General features: G+C 37.4%; 1 protein-coding gene across 1 annotated transcript in view; it reads right to left on the reverse strand.

The window, feature by feature from the left end:
- Positions 1-8,389: 8,389 nt before the first annotated feature.
- LOC149225769 (alpha-mannosidase-like) overlaps positions 8,390-27,028 on the reverse strand; it is a 438,322-nt gene continuing 419,683 nt past the window's right edge. The window contains exons 25-29 of the mRNA XM_089380011.1: positions 10,579-10,692; positions 9,897-9,989; positions 9,572-9,619; positions 9,419-9,520; positions 8,390-8,932 (exon numbers count right to left, since the gene is read on the reverse strand). Of these exons, the coding sequence (XP_089236137.1) occupies positions 8,738-8,932; positions 9,419-9,520; positions 9,572-9,619; positions 9,897-9,989; positions 10,579-10,692 (552 nt within the window). The 3' untranslated portion in view covers positions 8,390-8,737. The remainder of the gene's footprint in view (positions 8,933-9,418; positions 9,521-9,571; positions 9,620-9,896; positions 9,990-10,578; positions 10,693-27,028) is intronic.

Below are 27,028 nucleotides of genomic sequence, written 5' to 3' on the forward strand. Positions count from 1 at the left end.
GGTACTAAAACAATTGGAGACCCGCATGACAATGTGCTTGGTCTGATGACCCCTTTATCAAGCAACTCTTGGATTTGTTTCTTGATTTCTGCATTCTCCATGACTGACATCCTGTACATGCCAATGTTTGGAAGATGACAATCTTGCTACAATTGGATCTCATGTTGGATTCCTCTTTTAGGAGGTAATCCTTCAGGTTCCTGAAACATGTTATCATAGGTATTAACAAACTCAACCAAATCAGATTTTAATCTTGCTTCACATCCTTGGAAATCTTCATTTTCAACATTCTCTTTGGGTTTGATCATCAAGAGTACAAAATTCTTACTAGCATTAACAAGGCTCTTCATTTGTCCAGCATTCACAAGTGATAAGTTCAATTTCTTGCTATGTGCTCTAACAATGTACTCAATCCCATTTTTAAACAAATGATATTTGTTCTCATGGAGATGAAAGATGGATCTCCTATCATATAGATATGGGCTTCCCTAAACAATACCACAAATGTCAAGTGGAACTACATTAAGCTCTACCTCATCTATAAAGTTTGTAGTGATGGCGAATTTCAGTTTACATCTTTTTGTCACATGCAATTTTGCATTGTCACATATCCAACCTAAAGGACAAGGTTTAGGATGAGGGATGGTTTCCAAGTTTAATTTCTTAACAATGTCTTTTGAAATAAGGTTTGCTTGTGTTCCACTATCAAACAAAGTATCTATCTTAGTATGTTTTGAAATGACTCTAATGTGGAAAATCTCTATTCTTTCTTTTTTATGTTGAGTTTCATTGAGGTTACTAGAAGAACTAGTACTTGCAATAGAGTCCTTACCTTTAAATCCCATGGCTATGATATTTGTTTCATCCCCATAATCATATCCTAAATCATGTTGTGTAGTTGCAACAGTCTTTTGTTTGCCTTTGTTGTTAAATTTTTTGGGTCTCATTTCAGGATGAAGTTTCCAACAATGGTCATTATCATGGCCTGCTTTTGAATAATGTTTACATCTGAGTTTTTCTCCCTCCTTCTTGACTGAAGCATTCTTCTTCCCTTTTCCTTTGAATTCCCCCTTTCCTTTGTCTCCACTCTTGAATGGCTTATTGCTGCCCTTTTGGGGAACATTCTTCCCTCTTGCTTCTAAATGAGTTGTCCGAACACAAACTTCATCTAGTTTTGTAGGGTTAAACATGATAATTGTGTGTCTCAAATAACTATGTAAAACTCCAATGTATTTCAGTAGAGTTCTCTTGAGAGGATAAATCTATACCCAAAATCAAAGCTCTTTTCCTAAATTCTTGAGCATAGCTGGTCACATTTTGACCCTTAGCTTGTTTAAAGTTTTTCCAATCCATTATAGCTTTTTGCATGTATGCTTATGGATAAAATTGTTTTCTTATTGCAAAAACAAAATCATTCCAAGAGGATAAAACCTTACCACTTTTCTTCATGTCCTCTTGAGTTTTGGCCTCCCACCAAATGAGTGTTGCACTTTCCAACCTAAGAGAAGAAATCTTAATTTTGGTTTCATCATCCTTGATTCTTTGTATCCTGCAATACACTTCAATATGACGAGCCTAATTATCCAATTTCTCAGCATTTACCTCTCCATTGTACATAGACAAATCAAACTTTATGTCAAGCTTTAACAAGGGAGTTTTACCATGTCCCTTTGGAGAATTTGGAGGTCTTTGTGAAGGGCTACAATTAGAAGAAGATGAGGATGAGGATGAGGATGGAGGTGAAGGTGGTAGCTTGTCACCATCCCCTCCATTCCCTTTTGGAGGTTTGTCTCCATTTCCTTTTGGAGGTTTTGAGCTCTCTCCTTGTAACCTTGAGTTCCTCTCCTCATAAAGAACTTTCACCATTTCAAACATTTCAAAGAAAGAATTTTTGAAATTTCTCTCATCTTCAGGCATCCTTTCATGACCTTCTTCATGTGCCATGATTGGTGAAACTTGATATATGTGTGTTCTCCTTGAAACAATTTGAGACCTTGGCTCCACAAGCTCTCCTTCTTATCTTTTGAGCTTCAACCTTATAAGCATCAGGAAACACTTGAAAACAAAAGTAAACCTTCAAAATAACCTTGAGCTCTAATACCAAACTGATATGTTATACAAACTTGAAAGTGATAGGAAAATTTGAAAGTAATTTTTTATGTCTTTTAGGCAATGGATCACTTTGAAAAAGCACATAAAATAATGGTTTTAAAACTCAGTTAACAACATATAAAAAGAAAATATACCATATATAGAAACAAAAGACAACAAAATGATAAAGGAGGTCACCCCTCTCCTGGGATACATCTACTGGTCCAACTTCCAATGGTAGGCCTCTTTCACTAAGTGCTCAAATTTGCATTTACATGGATTTAGTGCTCAGAATGTAAAAATTATGCCTCCAATGGCTCCAGAATAGTAAAAAACTCCAAGTTGGGCTCAATTTGGCCAAAACCTGAAGAATTTATGCTTCAGAGAAGTTTTCTGCTAACTGCTCTACAAACTGGACTGCTCTGCTAATTGTTCTACGAATTCTGCCATTCCAAGGCCCGCCAAGCGCCAATTTTGCCCGGCAGTGAGATTCTTCTGGTTTGGGTGCAATTTGTTGGTTCGTTTAAATGCCCTCTGACCCCTTTCGGTGGCCGGGGCTAACTGCCCACCCTTGTCGGCATAGTCCCCCGGTCCGTCAGTATATGGTTCCGTGTCACATATAACCCGAGGCTGGTCCCCATATTTTTGCACCCGTCTGCTAGCTCTCCACACGATCTGCCTTCGGTTACATGGCTAATGTTTATACTGTGGGCTAGGGCTAAGCTTCGAGCCCTTGGTCACTTCGCTCGTTGTCTCGTGGGTAGTGCAGTGACCAGTGGCTAGGGGCTTAGCGCCGACCCCCTCCCAAAACCTTTAACCACCCAAACTTCAAATAGATATTCGCGACTATATGGGCTAAGTAACAACCTACAATCTATTGGTAAAGCGTTGTGTTACAAACCTTGAGGTCACGAGTTCGAATCCGATCGGGCCTCCAGCCGACCCATACAAAAATTTTACACTGTGTTGGGGTGCCATATGGTAGCCTATGATTGGGTCATGTGGCACCCAACCATTGGGCCAACAAAAAATTCCATCAACCAACCAGAAATTTCCAAATCAAACCATTCAAACAAGGCCACTTGGCAGCCTGCCATTGGCCTATGAGGTACAATCAGCTTGCCTAGTCAGCGGTTCTACATCCAACCTGCAAATTTTTTACTTGTTTGGGAAAACGATAAGAACATGATATCAAGAGCATATGATATTGGTTTTGAGCGATTCAAGTTGTGTTGGATTCAAGTCGTCGAGCTCTATGCTTTGGAATTGGTTTCAAGAACTTTTGAACACTTTGAATTTTGAGCACGTCACAAATCTCTTGAATCACAAGGTAACTTGCTCCCCTCTTGTGTGTCTCTCCATTCTATCGACTTGCTCTTATAATCTCTCACTGGAGCTTCAATGACCATGATTAAATCCTCATCAATGACTAAGATCATCTCATACTTGATCTGTGTCATTTTCCAAAAGACTCTAGAGCGTAAGTTGATTTTCTCAATTAATTCACTTTAACTAACCACTTTTCCTTAGTTAGACTTCGGAAATATTTAAATGATGGCTAATTAATTTAATTAAGGCATTTCACAAGCTTATCTCGCGAAACCTTTTCTGGGTTTTGGAGATCTTGTGTTTGTTAACCTCTTAGACACAAATTAAGACTAGAATGCCTATCTGATGCTACCAAATCAATAAAAAACTAACACTCCCTCTTAGCAAGGAAGATTTTCTCTCCATTCCAACATCTCTCCTCCATAGCCAGATCACGCTGCTGGTGTTTGACATCTGCAACATAGTCACAATCCACCAAGCTACTGCACATACTGTGCCTCCCTGCGTTGCTTCCAACATTTCCTGTGTTTCATCTAATCTCACGCTGTTATTGTTGATGCAACTATTGCAACTGAGAATTGATCTACTATCCCTGCAATTGGCTTATGCAATTGTCCCTTGATTCTTCTTATTACAACTAGCTCTGTTTTGTCTACTAAGTATCTGACTGCACGCAACTCTCTTTGCACCCCTCTAGTATCTAACTGCAACTAGCTTTGTATTGTCCCTTAAGATCTGACTGCATCTTGCTGACATCTCGGTCCTCCTAGCACTGAATATCGTGGGCCCTCGTAGCCAAGGTTATGATCCATGTGAAGAGTATGATGTGACAACTACTACTCTTCCATGGACCTTACCCAATCATGCAACTCTGAATCATTATGCTCCTCCAGCTGGAGGTATAGAGAATATCAATGCAAATCCCTCCAACCTAGACATCAACTCATCTATCTCTATTGAAGTTGTTGTCTACCCTTGCCCTTCTTGTCCTTCTTTCTCTTTGGACACTGGGTGACGTAGTGACCAAACTCACCACATCTGAAGCATCTGACCTTCGACATGTCCTTTCTATTCTTCTCACCTCCCTTTGAGTTTTGTCCCTCACTGGGACCTATCTTTGCCTTTCCCTTACTAACAAGGGATACATTTTCATCTTCCTTCTCAACCTTCAGTCCTCTACCTCTGTTGTTGGTAGTACCCTCGACAAGAGTGAGCCTTAGCTCCTCTTGAGTGAAGTCACTCCACAGACATTCCCAATCTGACAATTTATATCGTCTAGGAATTCCCTGAACGAAAGTTTCCCACTCTCTGGAAAAGTCGTTTATAGCACAAGTTCTTTGTCATTACGATTCTCTCCTACAACTACTAGCTCATCATGAACATTCTGAAGTCTTCTGAGATAGGAAGTAACTCCTTCACCCTTCTACATCTTTGTGGTCCTTAGGTTCCCCTTGAGAATCATTTTACGATTCTTTGATGGATCTTGCTATAGCTTCACAACAACATCCCACATATCTTTTTTCTTATCCTTCTCTGTAATACGCAGGGGAATATGATCCTAAACCTTGTCTAAGACCATCCTCTTAGCTTTGGCCATATCTTTCTTGTAGTCGAGATACTAGATAGGATCTGTCGGTTCTGCTACAATTGTTGTCAGGAACTCCTTCAGACCATACTCATCTAAGAGGAATAGCATCTTGGCCTTCCAGACACCAAAGTTAGAAGCTCCGTCAAGTCTATCTTGATCTCTGAGACCTACTGCGACCATCTTTGCAAAACTCAAATAAACTAGAGACTGGATCTGGAATTCTCCTTCTCTTTCCCTTCTCGACTACCTTTCGGCTACTCGTACTCCCTCAAGCATACTCCCATTGCCTATTACACCTCAATTAGGCAACTCACCCAACCTTTTGGAAGTCCTTCTCTAGAATTTGGCACATGATTTTCTCCTCCTAAAGCTCGCACTAGCTGACTGGAAAAACTGCTACGCCCTACTGCTGCTAGAAATCACAATCTCCTCCTGGAAATTGGAAATTAGAAATCCTCTAAGAATTTCTGGAAATTCCTTTGTGTGCTTTTCTCTTCATGCCTTGTGCAGATCTACAACTAAAACCCTCGCTACAAAACTTCTACCCCCAAATCTGCTCAATGAATCAACTAATCTTCTCATCAGAACTTCTTCACGGAAACCACAATGCCTTCTGGAACTTTGTTCTAGGCCAATTGAACTTTTCCTGCACTTTGCCTCTAGAAATTGATTTTTTTACCCAATAATTTGCACTGCTTGGCTGGCCTGCATAGATCTAAGCTTTGTGTTTCAGATCTCCCTCTTAAATTGCATGATCTCCTAATATTTCGCCTCTGAGCCTCTGATATGATCTTCAATTCTCTGATACCATGTGAAAAATTATTGATTACAATTACTAGATATTATTCTCCTAACTGTTAGCAGTTTAATTGTATATGGCATTTAACAAATAATTCACAATTGGAATCTTCACCATAAAATATGTTGCAGAAAATAAAAAAATCAGGAACGGAGAAATATATGCACACACAAACAATCGACACAATTATTTTGGATTGAATAGCCCTTGGAAAAAACCCTGAAGGTAAAGTTGGTGCAACATGTGAGAATTTATTTTATTGGAAATTATTATAACTAGATGCCCAACTGGCAATCCTTCAGAAATAATCTGGCAAAATCTACTAGAGAAATCTTCTCCCTTCTACAAACATTTCAGCCTCCCTTTGTCCTGCTCGAACCCTCTCACTAGTAACTCGACCTTCCTGGAATTTGCATTGCCTAGCCTAGAAAATTCATACTGCTTGCTACTCAACTCTAACTGAGCCGTCCAACCTTCCTTTGCTTCCAGAAATGACTCACTTTGCGTTCCGGGTGATCTATCGGCCTTCAACAACTGAAACGACCCTTTTTCCAGCACTTGCACTAGGGTTTCTGGTTGCTTGCATTGGCTATTCAACCTCTCTGCAGAATAATTTTAGCCTCCATTTTCCTACCTCTCAGGCATTGGAAAGCTCTCCAGAATTCTCCTCTACTACTCCCTCAATCATTGATGCTCTCCTTCTCTGGTTCAAACTCTCTTCCTTGTTGAATCACTGCACTTGGATAACTTGATCTACCAAGGTAACTTGCTACCCTCTTGTGTCTCTCTCCATCCCATCGACTTGCTCTTATAATCTCTTGCTAGAGCTTCAACGAGCATGATTAGATCCTCATCAATGACTAAGATCATCTCAGACTTTATCCATGTTATTTTCTGGAAGTCTCTAGAGCATAAGTCGATTTCCTCAATAAATTCACTTTAATTAACCACTTTTCCTAAGTGAGACTTAGAAAATATTTAAATGATGACTAATTAATTTAATTAAAGTGTTTCGTAAGTTTACCTCACGAAACCTTTTCTAGGTTTTGGATATCTCGTGTTCCTTAGCCTCTTAGACACAAATCGAGACTAGACCACTTGTTCAATGCTACCAAATCAATAAAAAACTAACACGGTGGTGACATGTGGGATGGGGTTGCCGTGTGTCAACTAATGTGGCATTGTATGGTGGGGACACATAGACCAGTCATTTCCACGTGTCAACCAGATGTCAATAGTACAAATGCTAACATAGTGCTAAGATGAGTAACTCTTGTGAGAGCCATAAATTCGTGTACAAAGCTTGGAATTAGATGAAATTTATATCATTGGAAAGATCTTGACGAGTAGAAGATGATGGTGATCTCATAAAAGAGTTATAACGTGCTTGAAAACAAATGAATTTTGATAATTACACTTCCTTAAGGTGACCTATGAATTTGGGTCTATACACTTCGCATCCTTATATAGATCTTGAGGGGATTGGGTGGGTTATACATTCATCTTCACAACATCTGCTCAAAGTTTTCGCTAGATGACAACCTAGTATACCTCTCTCTCTCTCTCTCTCTCTCTCTCTATATATATATATATATATATATATATATATATATATAGTGCCCATAATGATATCACTAAAACCTAAGAGTTGCACCTCAAAACCAAATCCTAGATTGATAAAGCTTTGTGTAGGGAATGCTTCATAAATTATCTATCTCAAAATCATTTTCCATGTGGGATTATTCAAAACACACCTTGGGCCAAAGGAAGCATTAATGCGAAACAAAACCCCATCATAGGGATATGACATTGTAATGATAGATTATAATTACGCACATCCAAAAGATAACAATCATACACCAAAAAAGGGTTTGCAAGGCATGACATTGACATTTTTTATGATATACTGTGAAGATGCTATGATAACAAGTTGGGGATATGCATCCCAAATCTAGCTTACAAATTGACAAAGCTTTGAATGCAGTTAATGCCTTGTAAACAACCTCCATCTCGTAATTGTTATTCATGTGTAATTCTTAACAACATCCACACACATCAAGAGAAATATTAATGTGAAACAAAAACACATCATATAGATATGATAATGTAGTAATAACTTGTAATCACAAACATAGAATTTATAACAACCACAAGCCAATGAGGGCCTAAAAGACATGAAACCAAAACCCTTGGTGATGTTAGTAAAAGTGCAAGGGGTGATACTATCACATCAACTTGAGAATTTGCACTTGAAAACCATTTTCAAAACAGTAAAATGTAGTCGTGGTAGTAAAATGTACAATGCTTTTATACACACCACAATATATTTTCTTGTACAAATTTCAATAATTCTCAAAAGCAAATTAATTGGTTTTAAAAAAATTTGATTTAGTCTTTGTTCCATTTTTCTATTTTTACAAGGTTTCTTCCAAAAATATATTATTGATTCTATTCGTAAAATGGATATAAAACTTAATTATATAATCTTTGCAATTATTATAATAATGTTAATCTTAAAATGCTACACTTTACAAAACCTTCAACAAGAAAATAATACAAAAAGTGACCCAACAAATAAGATCTAACAAATAAATGGGATGCCCAATTATCACTATTTTATTTTCTTTAGTATTAAAATGAAGATACTTAACAAATAGGATCTAACAAATTAGATGCCCATTTATTTTTACATAAATTTTCCCTATATTAAAAGGATAGTAAATTACTCAAGCATCAAAGTCAAGTTGGAAAGCCCTTATTTCCATTGGTGATAATTCTTTTATAGGCTATCCATCTTTTATTATTTTTTGCTAAGAATCTCATGGAGGTATTATCCATGTTTTCTACTTTTCAATCTAATCTCTTCATTTTCGGCCCAATTATTCCTATATTAATTTTCCTTTCCTTCGTATTCAAAGAAAGAAAAATTACTAAGCATCAAACTCAAGTTGGAAAGTCCTTATTTCCATTGGTGATAACTCTATTATGTGTTCTCCATCTTTTATTGTTTTTTTGTTAATAATTTTATGGGAAGTATTATCTTCTCCTTCCACTTTCCAATTTAATTTCTTCATTTGTGACTTCTCCATAGCTGCAGAAAGATTAAGCTCCACGATCTTTTTAACCTGCACAATCATGAAAAAATTGTTTCATCAATTAATATGGTTGGTTATAAGGAACATAGTACTTATTTTAATTTTAAGATGGCTAAAAACCCACTCATTTCAAATAAAAGGGAAAATAACAAGAAAATAATTTTTTTTATCTTATGATAAAAAATTCTTACTTTTGTAAAGAAAAAATGGCCAAAAAGCCTCCTAAAAATCACAATTTTTATTTTTTTTTCAAACCTAAACTATTTTATAAAAGATAAAACATTAACACTTATTGTCATATTAAATTATAAATATAATAATTTAAAATTAATAAGTTAGAATTATATGTATATATGAATTATACATTTACAATTATCCTCGAAAATGTACATAGCTAAATATTTAAATCCATGCATCAACAACGATATTAAAGTTGTGAATCCAAAGCTTCTTACATGCAAATTCATTTGCATTCAAGGTAAAAAAATAAAAACTTCATATGTAACTGAAAAGCACAAGCAATGATAGTTGAACGTGAGCATGCACGCTTAAGGCATCTGCAAATAGTTTATAGATATCAACAGTTACTGTCTTCGAAAAAATTGCACTTTGGCCAACCTCTCTATGTAATGCAAGGAAGGTGACAACTACTACTGAGTTGTTTCGTACCTCATAAAGATGTGCTAGACGCAATAAGGTTTGTTGATCCTCCAGTTCCTGCATTCAAGATTGCATAATTATGTGTGTGAAACATAGACACTAGAATGTTTAATGTTTAGAAATCATGAATAGGCATATAGCTTTTAGGTTTATTAGTAAGAAAAGGGTAAATTACATTAATGTCCAGAAATGACCAAATAGGTCGTCGATGGGTATCGAAAGCACCACTTATAATGATAAGTCAATGCACAGTGTTGAAGGTAACTCATAAAGAATAAAAATATGTGGAACTAAAGATAAGAGCAGAGCATACAAAAGGGTCGCGTGAAAATACCTGTAGTGTAAGGATGGCGACATTAGGTGGTAGCTCATAGTCTTCTGCCATGGCTGAATATTGAGGTTTCTTTATCTGATTTTGTTCACTATCCTGTTCCATTAAATATAATGGACTTCCTTAGTGATTTATTTGTCATTTAGATAACCATAAGCAGATAAGGCCGCAACAATTTAATTTATCATATTAAAAGGAGATATTTTCTTCTCTTGAAAACACCATGAACATTATTTCATAAGCACTGGCTTGATTTGAAACAAAATATTTAGGTTTATCCATTGCTGGGATGAAGTAAACAAATATCCAAAAAAATTGAAACCTCCTTTTGGTAGAAAGGTAAGTGCACCGCATTAACTGGCAGGGGAGAGCGCCATTTTCCTAGAATAACTGGGAGACTTTTTCAGGAAAAAAAACAGAATTGTATTATATTGAGACTATATAAAGGTTCCAGATAGCACATAATCAAGCTATTTAAAAACTGGAAAGCTTTAAACTTAGAAACAAAAACTAGAGAATATGTCCCTGCCTTAAACTTAGAAACAAAAACTAGAGAATATGTCTCTCCATGAAGGAAAACCGATCTGAGCTGATCCACATCAAAAACAGATACATAATAACTGGGAGACTTATCTCTTAGCCTCCTCAAAATTGTTAACAATAAATGGAATCCCAGTAAACTTACTGGTATTATGGCAAATGAAAATTGAAGAGGAAGCAGTGCTTTCTGTCCCTTTGTACGCCTCCATTCTGAAGCTTTTCCCACAGAATTGACACTTAGATAGATTCTACCTTGAACCTGCATCATCAAAATAATAAATATATCAATGCATATGCCATTGCCAGAAGAATGCTATTAAGGGGCCCTAGGTACTATGGTCTGTGGTACAGAAATTTAAAAATATTTTACTGACAATAATATTGTAACATTATCTTTATATTTACAAAAATTTGATTAAGAGTTTATGTTTTTTTAGAGATAAAGAAAAAGGTTAATGGGCAAGATTCACATTTCTTTATAAATTACTAATAAATTATTTTAGGTGATATAGTTTTTCTTAAATAATAACAATAAATTACCTTATATTTTTAAATAACAATTAATAATAACAATCTCACTACTAATTTAACAATTCAATTATTTGATAAATTTTCTCATCTTGTTAAAAAAAATATACATGCTAAAAACAACCATAAGCAACACTTACCACAAATACTATAACTTGCTCCGAGAAGAAGAATTGTATGTAATGAAATGAAATGGTATGGTATTTTAAGGTCCACGAGACTAAAAATAGTCTATGAGACCATTAGTTCCCTGTTTCGCACTTTTTTCAATTCAATCCTTTTCCTATTCAAATTGATGATGAGCTTGCCCAACCTTCCAACAATCCCCTCGCTAAAAAGACAATGCCAAGAAATTGATGCTAACATGTTCTCATAATTTTCTCTGATGTCTTTGAATGCATCACATTCCAAAATGAAATGTTTTCCCGATTCCACTGCCCTAGACGTGCAAAATGTACACACCCGTTCTTCCCAAGCCTCTTTAGGCCTTTTCCAAAGTCTTGTTTTACACCGAAGTTGATGCGAGTTGGTCCTTAATTGAGAAATAAGAACCTTTGCCTTCCACGAAATGCTAGCTCCAATGAACTCTTTTTGTCGTAGATCACACGTAGGGTTAAATTCCTCAATGTAGTATTTCTTTTGTCTACCCAACTCTTTTCCCCATACCTTTTTACGAAACTTCTCCATAACAAAATCCTTTAGCTCCTTGTTATTTGTGGGACAGGCATTGAGGTAGATATTCCATTTTTGCATCCATGTGTAGTTTTGTTTCATCCATGTTTTCTTTCTTTCACTCATGCCTTCATTGAAGATAACATTAGGTCATCTACCTACTCTCATTTGCTCAATTCTTTTTATAAATCTTATGAGCCGCACCATAGCAATTGCTTCGATGGGAGTTGTTCATGTTTCACTCAACATTATCTCATAAGGTACTAAACTTTTTATTTTGAACTTGCTCATGATCAAGCGTTTTTGGATTTTCTCAATTTGTTTCCATTTTGAGATGGGGGTGCTACTAGCCCACAATTCACATCCATATAACATCATTGGACAAACTAGTAGTCCAAAAAGAACTTTAATCATTTTCCAATCCCATAACTCTGCTGCTCTACATCTATTTTGAAAAGCATATAATGCTTTCCAGCCTCCTAAAATTCTCTTCTTTCTACAGTCCTCCCAAATGAGTTTGTTGTTGAAATCAATCCCGAGGTACTTGTACTCATTTACTCTTCAAGAATGTTGCCTTCAAAGAAGAAAGTATGCTAGCTCTGCTTCCTTTTATTAGAGAAAATCATTATTTTGGTCTTGCTAGTATTGACTTGCATCCCCACTACTCTACAATATCATCAGCATATAAAAGAACCTTTATCACAAACTCCCCCAACCAAACACCATCTCCACCTTGCAGATTTAGCCACTCTTCCAATTTACCAATATATAAACCAAAAAGAGTAGGGGATAAAGGGCAACTTTGCTTGACTCCAATGTCACTTCTAAAGCTTTCTGAAATACTTGCTGAGATTCTAATCTTGACTTTCACTTCTTCCTAAAGTCTATGGACAATGGCTCTATAATGCACAAGAATTTGAAGTTCTTCCATTCTACGCCACAACTTATCTCTAGGGACTGTGTCAAATGCTTTTTTGAAGTCAACAAAGCAGCAAAATACTTCTTCTTTGTCCTCCCAAACCTTTTCAACAATGTGTTTCAACGTGATACCATGATCCACTGTAGAATGCTTCGGCCTAAAACCCGCTTGTCCTCTTGCCCTCTTTTCTTTTACTTCTGCCCACTTACTAATCCTATTTTCTACCATGCTGCTGAAAAGCTTTGCAAACAAAGGATTGATCATAATTGTTCTATAGTTGGATGGATTATTAATGTCTCCACTTTTAAAAAGGGGTATTGCTAGGCTAGTTGTCCAGTCTCTTGGGAATCCTTACTGAATGATGCTGTTGAATATTTCCATGATGTGCTGTGCCAGAGCGTTCATTCCCCATTTTAGATACTTTGCTTGTAGTTCAACCAATTCCTTTGCCTTTCTTGTTTTCATCTTCTTAATTCCATTCTCCACCTCCTGTAACGTGAAGAGCTTTGAAGTTGTGTTGATCCTGGGGGGGCTCTGCCTCAGATTCTTTCTCATAGAATTGTCTTGCATATTCAAACCATTGATTGGCTGTAATATTATTTTCAATTTGCTTCTTATTCGGTTGCAGTTCCTGCCAGAAAATCTTTGGATTATTCTTGTTTAAATATATTAACTCTTGTCTCCTTGTTTGCATGAACTCATCTTTTTTCCTTTTTAGTATTAGCTTATATAACTTTACATTCATCTTCTCCTTTCCTGCATTTTTCAAGGTTCTCCTTGCCATTTTGCATTCCTCATCAAACCAAGCATTTATAGGAAAACAATTTGACTATGATTTCCTATTTTTTGTTCTTTTGCACTTCTCAAGTGCACTTTGAATTATATTTGTTAACTCAAAACTGTTGAAGCTTTTGAAACCAGTTTTCTACTTTTGAATTAATCTCTCTAACATTGTCTTGAAGATAGTACTATTTTTTTGTGTTAGAATAATTTTGCCCCTTGATAATGATTGTCGAAAGCATTGGGTTTTCCACCTATGCCACCTTTCTTCTAACCATGATAACCTTATATAAATTGGGTTATGGTCTGATTTAAAGTCCAAAATATCCTCTCCAATATTAACTTCATCTATCTTTTCTATCAAGCTTGTGAACACATCACATAGTCAATGACACTTGCCCCATTGTATGTGTTGCAAGTGAAGTTCCCAGACCTTTTCCATCTATCTAGATCATTGCAAATAATTAAGTTGAAAGCCCCACACAGTGTAAGCAAATCCTCTCCAAAATGATTGCTAACTTTGTCATCTTCTGAACACCTCACCCATTGGGGATTCTCCTCTTTAGTGAGTCAAATAGGATTTTTATACTCTTTGCAACAAAGAATGCTAGCTTGATTATTTGTTGTTCTAGCATTGAAATCTCCCACTAAAAGAACTTCTCCTTGCTGAGAGTACACGACAATATCTTGTTTTAAAGTTGCCTAGGGATCCTTGTTGTCCAGCTCCTTATTTTTGTAAGTTTTCGAGACTTGAGGGGCAAAATAGCATACTGCAATTCTTATGTGATTCTCATTCTCTGATATTTTCAACCATAAATATTATTTATTTACATCTTCTTTAATTAATTGAATGTGACAACCTTCTTTTTCTTTTACTAAAACTAGTATTACCCCATACCCTTTGCCATTTTCTGCTATCTTGTTCCAAACTCCAACTTCAAATAACTGTCAAACACAGAGGTTTTGCAACAATCTTGCTCATGAGTTTCTGTGAGACAAATTATGTCTCTACCTTCCGCGATAGGCCCTAACCCAGGTCCCCTCCTCCAAGGGTAACCTCTACAATTCCAACAAACTAAACATAGATAACTGCTACGCAGTTTGGCACATAAGACTCAAATTTGAGTCTTCACCCCTTTTCATCCATGTTGCTCTTGTTGTTTTCGTCCCTATTATCGAATTCTTTGTTTTTTCTTTACTGCCAGCTTGCTGCCCTGTTTTGCCCAGAGGCCCAAACATTGCAATAACGACTTTACCATTGTATAACCATGCCCTTTTCCCTTCATTTCTTCTTGTTCTAATTTTCTCCACTTCATCCCTTCTCTCCTCTTGTTGTTTTTTGGTTAAATATTCATCGAGGAAGAAGTGTGAGCCTTTCAAGAGTTTCTTTTTGCCCAAAAGCTGGTGTTTGTCTTGTACGCTTTCCATGGTGACTTTTATGGGTCGAGGTCTCTCTTCACATATCCTCCCAACCCTCCTTGCTTGGAAAATTTTCCCTTTCCAATGTAGTTTCTCTTTCATAAAGTCTCTTGTCAAATTGAGAGTGCTTTCATTCTTCCCATAATCTCTTATTCCCCTGATAATAAAGTTTGTTTCCCCGTCTTTTCTTTCTTTGTGTTCTATTTCTTGTGCTCTATGAGCACTTGCATCTTCTTCTTCCTCTATCCTTCTGTAACCATTGGCGTCTTCAACTCTAGCTTTGATTTCTTTTGGATTGTCTTTCCTAATGTTCCTTTTTGCCTTCTCTTTGGAAATGTCTATTGCTGAGATACTTGTGTATCTACCTGAGTTTGTTTAGAAATTATCACATCCTTGTTTGTTGTTATTAATTCTTTCATGCTTTGCCACGCTGTCTTCATGCTTTGCCATTCTTGTTTTCCTGTCTCTAGAGCCTCTTGTAACACTGTTACATGTTCTTTTAAAATTCTGTTACCTTCCATTAGACATCGGTTTGCAACTGTGATCTCTAAAATTTTGTGGTCCCTTTCCTGTTCTTTGGCTTCCAAAATCTCCAACCTTGTCCTGGCCTTCATCAGTTCTTGGACATATAGATCTAATGACCAAGTAAGAGGTGTAGATGTGGGACTGTAAATGATTGATTCTTCTTTATTTTTGTTGCTCTTATTTATTTTCTTTCTCTGGATCGGTTTTCTTCTCATTTGTTCCCATTTAAGGCGAGCAAGCCTACACCTTAAAATGCCCTGATATTGCTTTGCATTTACCCAAATCCACTTTCCTGTTTTGTCTGTTGAAGCAATTTTGACTTGACCCAAATGATTTGTTTCCACAAAACCTGAGATTTCCTTGTCATTTTTAGCATTTTTAACATTTACTTGATGTACTAGCTGCTTCTGGGAGCTTTTTTGATCAGTTGTTGTAGCAAGTTTATGAATACTCCTTGCAAGTTGGGAATAAGATAAAGGCTTCTTCTTATGCTTGGCTGGACAAATATTATTTTTGACAGGAGTTAAAACCTTGGCAGCTAGATCATTATCACTTTGGATTTGCGGAATGAAGCCACCAACCTTCCAGGTTTTCCGATCTGCCTGTTTGACTTTTCCCAAAGTGGAAGAAGGCAAAGTAGCTGCCGCCCCACCTGTGCTTTGGCCTACCGGCATGAGATCTAAAGTAATGAGGTCCACCAGCGTCATCCCTGCCTCCGGATCCTAACCTGTAGCCATGCTACCTGCAGCTTCTTCTGGTATTCCATTGCCCATCATCAGCGCCGGCTGGTTCTTCATGCTTGATTTTTATCTCAATGTCAACTCTTTCCTAGAGTCAAAACCCCACCTACTCTATAGGGTAACTTCTTCGCGAAAATCCTCGGTATTTGAATGATATTCCTTCTCTGTCACTGAGGTTTTGTCTAGTTCTTCCCATGCTTATGCTCTACCTCAAGCTTTCAGAGCTTCCGCCCATTCCCCAATATCGCCAACATAAGCAACACTTAAAACAAATACTATACCCCTAGGAGAAGAATCGTATGTATACATGCATCGAAGTTCTATTCCACTTCAAATGTCAAAGGTGTGGTCTACAATTGACATATTCCTCGACTTCAATAAAAATCATTTGTATTCTATGCTCTGCATCTTTGTTATTTTCCACTTGGATGATTACAATTTTCCCCCTTGTAATACCAATGGATAAGAATGTTATGGGGCTGATAACAAGCCACACCATTCCAATGGAGCCTAAACCTGTGAGATCACAGGGGTCTTCTACCCCTCCGATGATACTGTTGTGGAATTGCTAACTCAAATCCCAGGACAGGGTTCACCTTTCCAACAAGCAGACCTTTGTTCCTATACAACAAGAAGCCACTTTCCTAAGACAATGAGACACATGGCACATCAACTTTTGTTGCTCTTGTATTTGGGGACAATCCCCTATCACAAGTTTCTTCACGAAGAAACAAATGGTAGAGGATACATTTTTAGAGGGGATGATCGACAGGAATCTAGTGTTTCCGCCTCATCTTCTACAGATAAATTCAATTGCGCATGGAGGCACCTTCCCTTTCCTTTGCATCTTCCTTCAAGGAATCATTTCTAGGCATTTATATTGTTAGCATCTGTCCAAAGCAGTTGCTCTTGTATTTGGGGGCAATCCTCTATCACAAGTTTCTTCACGAAGAAACAAATGGCAAAGGAGACACACTTTAGAGGGGATAAGGGGATGATAGACAGGAATGTAGCCTTTCCTCCTCAACTTCAACAGATAAATTCAATTGAACATGAAGGCACCTTCCCTTCCCTTTGCATCTTCCTTCGAGGAATCCTTTCAAGGCATTTATAGTGTTGGCATCCTTTCAAAACATTTATATTGTCTAAAGCATTTATATTGTCATCTTCAAAGAGTGGTTTAGGTATTATTTTAATTTTTCTATAGTCTAATTTAATTGCTCTAAGTTTCGGAATGTTTTTGGTATATATATATATATATATATATATATATATATAGATATATTTTTTATCAAATTTGTTCGAAATTCTATTAAAAATTGTTGGAATCATAATTTATATTTGTGAATTTTGCATAATTTGAGTGTTTCAAAAGTTTTCTTGAGTGTTGAATTCATTTATACATTAAAACAAATTTTAAATAACATAAAAACAATATCCTATTAAAAATTATTTAGCCCAATTCAAACCAAAAACTCCAAAACATAAAATAATTAAACAATTTCTTTTCTATTATTATTTAGATTTTAAATTATATCCTATCTTTTTATATAGTGGCCATCTTATACATCACTAATATATTCATAATTACTTATTCATGTTCAAATTTGAATTTGAAAAATTCACCTTGTCATAACCTTAGAAACATAACCTTAACCATAGTATTTATTCATATTCATTTATTATCCAAACACATTGGATAGGTTAACATTATAATAATTTAATCCAAACAGATTTCTACTTATATGAAATCTATTATATATAAATATAATACTCGTTGGGTGGCATAGGTATATAATTTGTGTGGGGCCTGTGGATGGGCTATTTGCTTTGATGTGAATGGCCGCTAAATGCGAAGGGATTACGTATTGCAGGATGCCTGATTTTTTATCACCCTTCTAGTTCTGGCAAGCCGTATCCTATGAAGAATTTCATTATTCTTCATTTTTAACATTTTGATTGCAGAGTACCTTGAACGTAGCCGTTCATCTGAATATTTACAGAGTGCATTTATTTAATTTTCGAAATAATTGAATACCAACAAGTTCCTGTCAAAAACAAGGAATTTACATATGAATTTAGGCGTCGGGACGAACTTGAAAGCATTTGTGTGTCATTCTTTGATATTCGGGAAATAGCAGAACACGGTGGCATGTTCATATTATCGCACTTAGCAGATTCATTTATCTATTTGGGTTATTTGTTGCACATTAATAGAATTATTTTATTTTATTTGTCTCCTCTGGTTTTTCCTTCCGCATTTGTCTATGCGAATCTTCCTCTATGCATTTTTCTAAATAGGGTTCTTACTTTTTGCGACCATGTCTTTTTCTGTTGCGATCATTTTACGATACTTCTAGCTTCACTCAAATTATTAGGTGTTGTTAGCCTGATAATGGATTTTAATCTCGAAAAATACCATTTTAATAGTTGATAATGTATAAAATTGAGAAATCTAATCATTAAGGCTTCAATCATAATTAGATTGGTTAATTGTTTTTGTTTGGCATAAAATGACTGCGGAATAAGGCATATAATAGTATAGGTAGGTTTGGTTTGTTGAGTGGATTAAGCGGTTGAGAGATTTTCTCAACAATACTTTCTTAGTTTGAAAATTTTTAGATTTTATTAGCACTATATATGTGGGAGGTATTTTGATTTTGTAGTGTAATATATGAATTGTTTTTTATATAATCTGGGCACTGTGAACCTTTCTCAAATTCCTAAATTGGTATGAGAGCCTGTTTTGGCTTAATTCCCTTATGGGAAGGCCAAGAAGATGTGAGAGGCACGAGAGCTGATCCTCTGTACATAAATTAGCATAGCATAGGTGTGTGTTTTCTGTTGTGATAGAAAATATTTTTGTGTGTTGTTGTCTTTGTAAGTGTAAGCTTGCAATGTGGAGTTGTGAATTGCACCACATTAGGGGAGTTTTGAGGTATAAAATGGGTCTCCTAAAGAAATTATAAAATAATAGTGGAAATAATAAAATAAGATTAGATTACATCATCAAATTTTGGAAGGAAAATAAAAAGTTGTTTTTTCAATTCGTATTTTCAACTTATCTCCTTATGGGTTTATTCAAATTTCGAGCGACAACACTCATTGGATGCAAAATTTCATTCATCATCAAAGGAGTACCCATGTTGCATACTTTCGATGGACCTTGCTACATGAGAAATGAGAAATTGAAAGACATGATTGCAATCACATTTTTTCATGTATTTCACATTTTTCATGTCGCAGGTTCCATCAAAAGTATGCAACATGGGTATTCCTTAGTTGAAGAATTAAATTTTTCATCCAACGAATACTCACACTTGAAATTTGAGTAAAATCTTAGGGAGATAAATTGAAAATACGAGTTGAAAAAGTAGTTTTATTGTTTTATTATTTTTTAATCTTTTTACTTTTTTACTCCAAAAATGGTGAATCTGTTGGTATTATGATTCAGGTTTGGCGCTATGGCACAGGTGTTGTACTTGATGGCAACTCACTCAAGAGGCAGATCTCTGTTCAGGCTCTCAAAATCATAGAAAATGAGATATCCGCAGGTAAGCCTAAGAAAAGCTGCGGACCCGCAGGTACCCCGACCAAGAAGTGCGGACATACCCGCAAGTACTCTGTTCAAAAGGTGCGAACCTCAATTTCACTCACTTCAATGCAGAGAAGTGCGCGCACGTGGGAATTCTTATGAATAGTCCGTGGTATTTAGTCCGACGTATATGATCCTATGATTTTGGTCCGTGGTATAGCATCTAAATTATTGAACCCCGGTTTTCGGTCCCTTGTATCGGTTCTCTATGGTTTTGACCCTTGGTTTGAGTATGGGCTTGCCTATAAAAAGGAAAGGAGATCATTTGGCTAGACACTTTTGAATATTGAATATCTTAAGATCTGAAATTTTGGATGATCGGTTTAATAACGCTAGATCTAAATCAAGGTGAATACTTTAAATTGTAACACGGATCTATCGTGATCTCATTGGCGTATGATCAGATCTGTGGATCAGACAGTCTGTGGCACGTTGGAGGACTAATAAATTGGCTCTATTTGGAGGTCCGCAGGAGATCCACAGCTCAGGTGCGGAGGTACGCAGTGCAGCAGAAGGCGCAGGTGCGCAGGTACGCAGTGCAGCAGAAGACACAGGTGCGGAGGTATGCAGCACAGCAAAAGGCGCAGGTGCGGGGGTACACAGAGAATCAGAAGGACCAGGTGCGGAGGTACGCTGTCGAGCAGACAGTGCAGGTGCGGATCTGGGCAGAGGTACGCAGTTCAGCAGAAAGGCTAAGTGCGGAGGTACGCAGAGAATCAGAAGGATCAGGTGCGGAGGTGCGCTGTCGAGCAGACAGTACAGGTGTGGATCTGGGCAAAGGTACGCAGTTCAGCAGAAAGGCTAGGTGCGGAGGTACGCAGAGCAGAAGAAGGATCAGGTGCAGATCTGCGCAGTCTAGACACAGAAGAACTGCGGATATTCGCAGGCTTCTATTGGTGAAGTTGCGGACCCCTTTTTGAAATAATTATTGGCTGCCTTTTATCTATTGCTGCAGAGTTCTGGGTTTAGATTACTGGTATTGCTTTTCTGTTTACAGCATTTTGAGAAGTTGGGTGATTCATTGGTTGATTGTATAAGAAGATTGGTTGATTCACATGTACTTGATAATTATTTGATGATTTTGGATCCAGTCTGAAAATTAATGAAACGTGGTCCTTGGAAGAAAAGTAGTAGAAGAGCTAAGGGGTTTGTAGCTCCCTTCCAGGAGAAACTGGAAAACGAGAGAGGGTTGTAGCTCTCTGCAGGTTGCAGCCTGTGTACTGGTAAAAGACTGCACCAGAACAAAATCATTGTAAAATAAGTTTCTAATTGAAAGAAGATAGAGACATATTGCAGAAGGTGGTTTTCACCCACATTGGGTTTCCACCTTATATCTGGTGTTCTTTGGTGTGACCATCTGTTTTTCTTGTTCTTGTTCTTTATTATATGGTACTGACATACAAGTTAATGATCAATATCTGAAGAATAAATTAAAGTTTAAATCTGGAAGGTATATTGAAAAGAATTTGATAATATTGATTCACCCCCCTCTCAGTATTATTTCCAACAATTGGTATCAGAGCCGGTCCTTCTGAAGAAGCTTGATCGCTTGAAGGAAGATCCATCATCATGAACAACTACGAGAGAGAAGCATCTATCAGGCCACCAATTTTTGACGGGACAAACTTCGTATATTGGAAGGTAAGAGTTACTTCTATCTTCAATCTCTTGGTACAGAAGTCTGGGATATCATAGATACAGGGTACACTTTTCCATCAGCAACTCCTACAGATCCGGCTGAGAAGAAAAAATATGAAACAAATGCAAAGGCTGTCAATACTCTATTAGGATGTCTATCTCAATCAGAATTCGTGAAGGTTATGCAGTATAAATCCGCAAAAGAAATATGGGACAAGATTGTTCTGAGCTATGAAGGAGATGATCAGGTAAAACGAGCAAAACTTCAAACCCTCGGAATTCAGTATGAAAATCTCAGAATGCACAACGATGAAAGTGTCGCTAACTATTTCCTTCGTGTAGATGAGATTGTTAATTGTATGAAAAATCTGGGTGAAGAAATAAAAGAGGTTGTTGTGGTTGAAAAGGTTCTAAGATCTTTGTCCCCTAGGTTTGAATCTAAAGTTTCTGCAATAGAAGAAAAGGAGAATCTACGAAACCTTACCATGTCACAGCTGCACGAATTCTGACTGCTTATGAAATGAGGAAAGGAGGACCATCAGACAGGAGAGAAGCTGCCTTCAAGGCTTCAGGCAAAGGAGATTACTATGAGTCAGGACACGTGTCAGAAGAAGAAGAAGAATCAAATTTTGTCAAAAACCTTCAACGGGGTGCTGGACGATTCCGAGGTAAGTTACCTTTCAAATGCTTTGCTTGTGGAAGAGTCAGTCACTATGCTGCCAAATGTCCTCATAAGGATAAGATTGACAAGGGGAAGGAACCTGTTAGATGGAACAAGAAACAAAATGCAAATAAGAAAAGCTATTACACTCATGAAGATAGTGATGGACTTTCAAATAGTGATGAAGATGAACGAGGTAATAATTATAAACTTTTAATGGCTTTTGAAGATGATGATTACATGGATGCTGTAGATGAAGAAGGTCTTTATGAAGAGATTTCTAATCTCAAAATTTTTTTAGAAGAGAAAAATGTGATTATTGATTCTCTGCAATGTCAACTAGCTGAAAGGGAAAAACATCACGAAAAATTGGAATGTGAAATTGTTAGTCTTAGAAAAGAGATTGAGAAAACAAAAGCTCTTAATCTTAAATTTGTTAAAGGATCTGAAACTCTGGACGAGATTATCAATGTGCAGCGTTCTCCACTAATCAAGACAGATCTGGGATATAATGGAGAAGCATCTCAAGCATCCACCTCCAAAAGTTATCTTGATGCAGCAAGGAGGAGCGAGCAAAGGCCTAATAGAAATCATCAGGTAAATCAGGGACAATTTACCTCAAGAACGAACAAAGACTATCAAGAAAATCGGGGCCAATCGACCTTAAGGACAAACAGAAGCTACAACCAGCCACAGGTAAAATCTTCCCAATTTGCCTCAAGAATGGATGTCAGTAGAAACTACAATCAGTTGGTTGATAGATTTGATAATCGCAGGAGTTTTTTCAATGGCCAATGTTTCTCTTGCCATAACTTTGGTCACAAAGCAGCTCAATGTGTTGCCTATAAAACAATCATGACTAGAGAAGCTCAAAAACAAAGAAGTATGACTGGAATCACGAAAAGGACCTATAACAACTTTTCGGCCCTTGAAAGTGAAATTGAATGTTCTTTCAACCTCAAATGCCAGAACATGGAGAATGAAGGAACCGCAACCAGAAAGATGTGGGATAGCTTTATATGCAGAAGGACAGGAAAATCAATGGTACATCGACAGTGGATGTTCGAAGCATATGACAGGTGATAAAGAAAAACTTCAATCATATAGTGCTTTAGAAAAAGGAAAGAAAGTTTCTTTTGGAAATGATACCCCTACAGTCATAAAAGGAAAAGGCACTGTTCAGTTGAAAGAAAAAGTCAAGGCTGGAAATGTTTTGTATGTTGATGGCTTGAAGCATAATCTACTGAGTGTCAGTCAGATGTGCGATCAAGGAACTGAGGTAATATTTCGATCAAATGGATGTAGTGTTCGTGATCTTGATACAGGAAAAACAGTGATCAAAGGCATAAGAACTCCAAATAATTTATACATATTTGAAGAAGGACAACAACAATGTTATTTGAGCAAGAATGATGAACACTGGTTATGGCACCGGAGGTTGGGGCATCTAAGCTTTTCACAGATAAAGAAAGCATGCAAATACCAGGCAGTTCGTGGTCTTCCAGACATCAGAATACCAGACAATACAATATGCAAATCATGTCAGTTTGGTAAGCAAACCAGAACTAACTTCCCTGAGAAGGAAGGATCAGCTAGCAAGCCTCTTAAACTAGTCCATACAAATGTATGTGGTCCATCTAGGAAAAGGTCACCTCGAGGAGAAGAATACTTTATATTATTCATTGACGACTTCTCCAGGATGGTTTGGATAGGACTTATGAAGCACAAAGACGAAGCCTTCGAAAAATTCAAATCTTTCAAAGCCTTGGTTGAAAACGAATCAGATCACAAAATTAAGTGCCTCAGGTCTGATAGAGGTGGGGAGTTTACCTCAAATGAATTTTTCGATTTTTGTGAAGAACATGGAATAAGAAGGGAATTCTCTACAGCTAGGACTCCTCAGCAAAATGGAGTAGTGGAAAGGATGAACAGAACGGTTCAACAAATGGCTCGTGCTATGCTTGATGAATCTAGAACTCCCGCAACCTTCTGGGGTGAAGCTGCATTTGCTGCGGTCGTTATTCTCAACAAAACAAATGTCCGGGTGAACAACACTCAAACTCCTCATGAGCTCTGGTATGGTGAGACTCCTTCGGTAAAACATTTCAAAATCTTTGGAAGCAAATGTTATATTAAGAATAATGATGAACATCTTGGCAAGTTTGAACCTAGAGCAGATGAAGGGATTCTCCTTGGTTATTCTCCTCACAGCAAAGCATATAAGTGTTACAACAAAAGACTTGGAAGAATAGTTGACAGCATTGATGTAGTGGTTGATGAAGAAGGGAACATTCCTAGGCAAGTAAATTATGAAAATATCGAAGAGGATGAAGATCATCCTTTAAATCAGACTGATGATGAAGAAGAACCTCAAGAGGCACCAGAGGAACAGATAAGGATAGAAGAGAAGACTCCATCCAGGTATGTTCAAAAGAATCATCCAGAATCTCAAATCTTGGGGCAAAAGTAGGCAGGCGTACAAACAAGAAGAACAATTGCAGAAGCTTCAAGCTATTTGGCATTACTCTCCTCCACTGAACCACAAAATGTAAGAGAGGCATGCAAAGATGAATGTTGGGTCAAGGCAATGGATGAAGAACTTGAGCAGATCGAAAAGAACAACACTTGGGAGTTGGTTCCTAGACCAAAAGATAAGAATGTCATAGGGACAAAATGGATCTTCAAAAACAAGTTGAATGAAAATGGGGAAGTAATTAGAAACAAGGCCAGACTTGTTTGTAAAGGGTACGCCCAACAAGAAGGAATAGACTTTGAAGAAACTTTTGCTCCTGTTGCAAGACTTGAGGCCATCAGAATGTTCCTTGCTCTCTCTAGCTTTCAGAAGTTCAAAGTATTTCAAATGGATGTGAAATCAGCCTTTCTGAATGGAGACTTAGAAGAAGAAGTGTACATTGAGCAACCAGATGGTTTCATTCTTGGGAATGATCCAAATCTTGTATGCAGACTAAAAAAGGCTCTCTATGGTCTTAAGCAGGCTCCAAGGGCTTGGTACTACTGCTTGGACAAATATCTTCATCAACAAGGTTTTTCAAAAGGGTCAGCAGATAGCAATCTTTATATAAAAATTGAAAATGACAAATTGCTAATACTTGTTGTGTATGTAGATGATATTATCTTTGGCAGCAATGAAGAAGCTATGAGCCAAAGCTTTGCCTCGGTGATGCAGAAAGAATTCGAAATGTCTTTGCTTGGAGAACTGACATATTTTCTTGGATTGCAAATCCAACAAAATTAAGGCGGTATCTTTTTGTCTCGAACCAAGTATCTCAAGCAGATCTTGAAGAAATATGGCATGGAAGATGCAAAACCAGTATGTACCCCTATGGTTACAGGATGCAGCCTCAGTGCAAATGATGAATCAACAGCAGTGCATCAACCAACCTATAGATCCATGATTGGAAGTCTTCTTTATTTGATAGGTACCCGACCAGACATCATGCATGCAGTGGGAATAGTTGGAAGATTTCAGGCAAATCCAAAGGAAACTCATCTTCAGGCAGTTAAGAGAATCTTCAAGTACCTTCAAGGAACTCAAACTATGGCTTATGGTATCCTAGAGATACAGATCTAACACTTCATGCTTATACAAATGCAGATTGGGCTGGAAGCGTGGATGACAGAAAAAGCATTAGTGGAGGAGCATTCTTCATGGGTTCCAGATTAGTATCTTGGTTCAGCAAGAAAAAAAGTTCAATTGCTTTATCTACAGCTAAAACGAAGTATGTGGCTGCTGCATCTTGTTGCACACAACTTCTTTGGATGATGCAAACTTTGCAGGACTTTCAAATCACTTGTACTCCACCTATCTCAATCCTATGTGATAATACAAGTGCTATCAGCATTTCAAAGAACTCAGTCATGCATTCAAAGACCAAGCATATACCTATCAAATATCATTTTCTTCGGGAACAAGTGCTTGAACAAAAGGTCAAGTTGGAGTATGTTCCTTCTAAGGAACAAGTTGCTGATATACTCACCAAACCACTGCCCAGGGAGACCTTTGAATACCTCAGGCAAAAGCTGGGGGTAGTTGATGCATCATCTTGTTGTTGAATCTCATCTGTTTCAGAGATTGTTGGTTGTACGCGAGTTTCATATGGGGTATACGCGTACATTTGCTGGTTTATGGATTGGTCGAAGATCGAATGGCACAGGTTCAGGGGGAGCATATATTCTTCTAATAATGCATTGTTGGCATTATGGTAGAAGATCTTGGAGGAGAAAGTACAGAAGGAGAACATGGATGCTGATTTGAATATTGCTGCTAATATGTCTCTATCTCTTTTGTCAAGGTCATTTATGGTGTATGGTGGATTATGGTTCTTTTTCAGATCTGGTCTATAGTCAGGGGGAGCGTGATCAGCAGAGCAGAGACTTCAGCATGCTCTCAGGGGGAGCGTAACCCTTTGCCCTTGATGTCAAAGGGGGAGAATGACCTTGAGGATCTTAGGGTTGCCATCAAGTCCAAAGGGGGAGATTGTTGGCATTATGATTCAGGTTTGGCGCTATGGCACAGGTGTTGTACTTGATGGCAACTCACTCAAGAGGCAGATCTCTGTTCAGGCTCTCAAAATCATAGAAAATGAGATATCCGCAGGTGAGCCTAAGAAAAGCTGCGGACCTGCAGGTACCCCGACCAAGAAGTGCGGACATACCCACAGGTACTCTATTCAAAAGGTGCGGACCTCAATTTCACTCACTTCAATGCAGAGAAGCGCGCGCACGTGGGAATTCTTATGAATGGTCCGTGGTATTTAGTCTGACGTATATGATCCTATGGTTTTGGTCCGTGGTATAGCATCTAAATTATTGAACCCCGGTTTTCGGTCCCTTGTATCGGTTCTCTATGGTTTTGACCCTTGGTTTGAGTATGGGCTTGCCTATAAAAAGGAAAGGAGATCATTTGGCTAGAAACTTTTGAATATTGAATATCTTAAGATCTGAAATTTTGAATGATCGGTTTGATAACGCTAGATCTAAATCAAGGTGAATACTGTAAATTGTAAGGCGGATCTATCGTGATCTCATTGGCGTATGATCAGATCTGTGGATCTGATAGTCTGTGGCACCTTGGAGGACTGATAAATTGGCTCTATT

The sequence above is a fragment of the Pinus tabuliformis genome, chromosome J (genome assembly GCF_031772625.1).
Source record: "Pinus tabuliformis cultivar Carrire ecotype Pingquan chromosome J, CPIR1, whole genome shotgun sequence".
In the NCBI taxonomy this organism is placed as follows: domain Eukaryota; kingdom Viridiplantae; phylum Streptophyta; class Pinopsida; order Pinales; family Pinaceae; genus Pinus; species Pinus tabuliformis.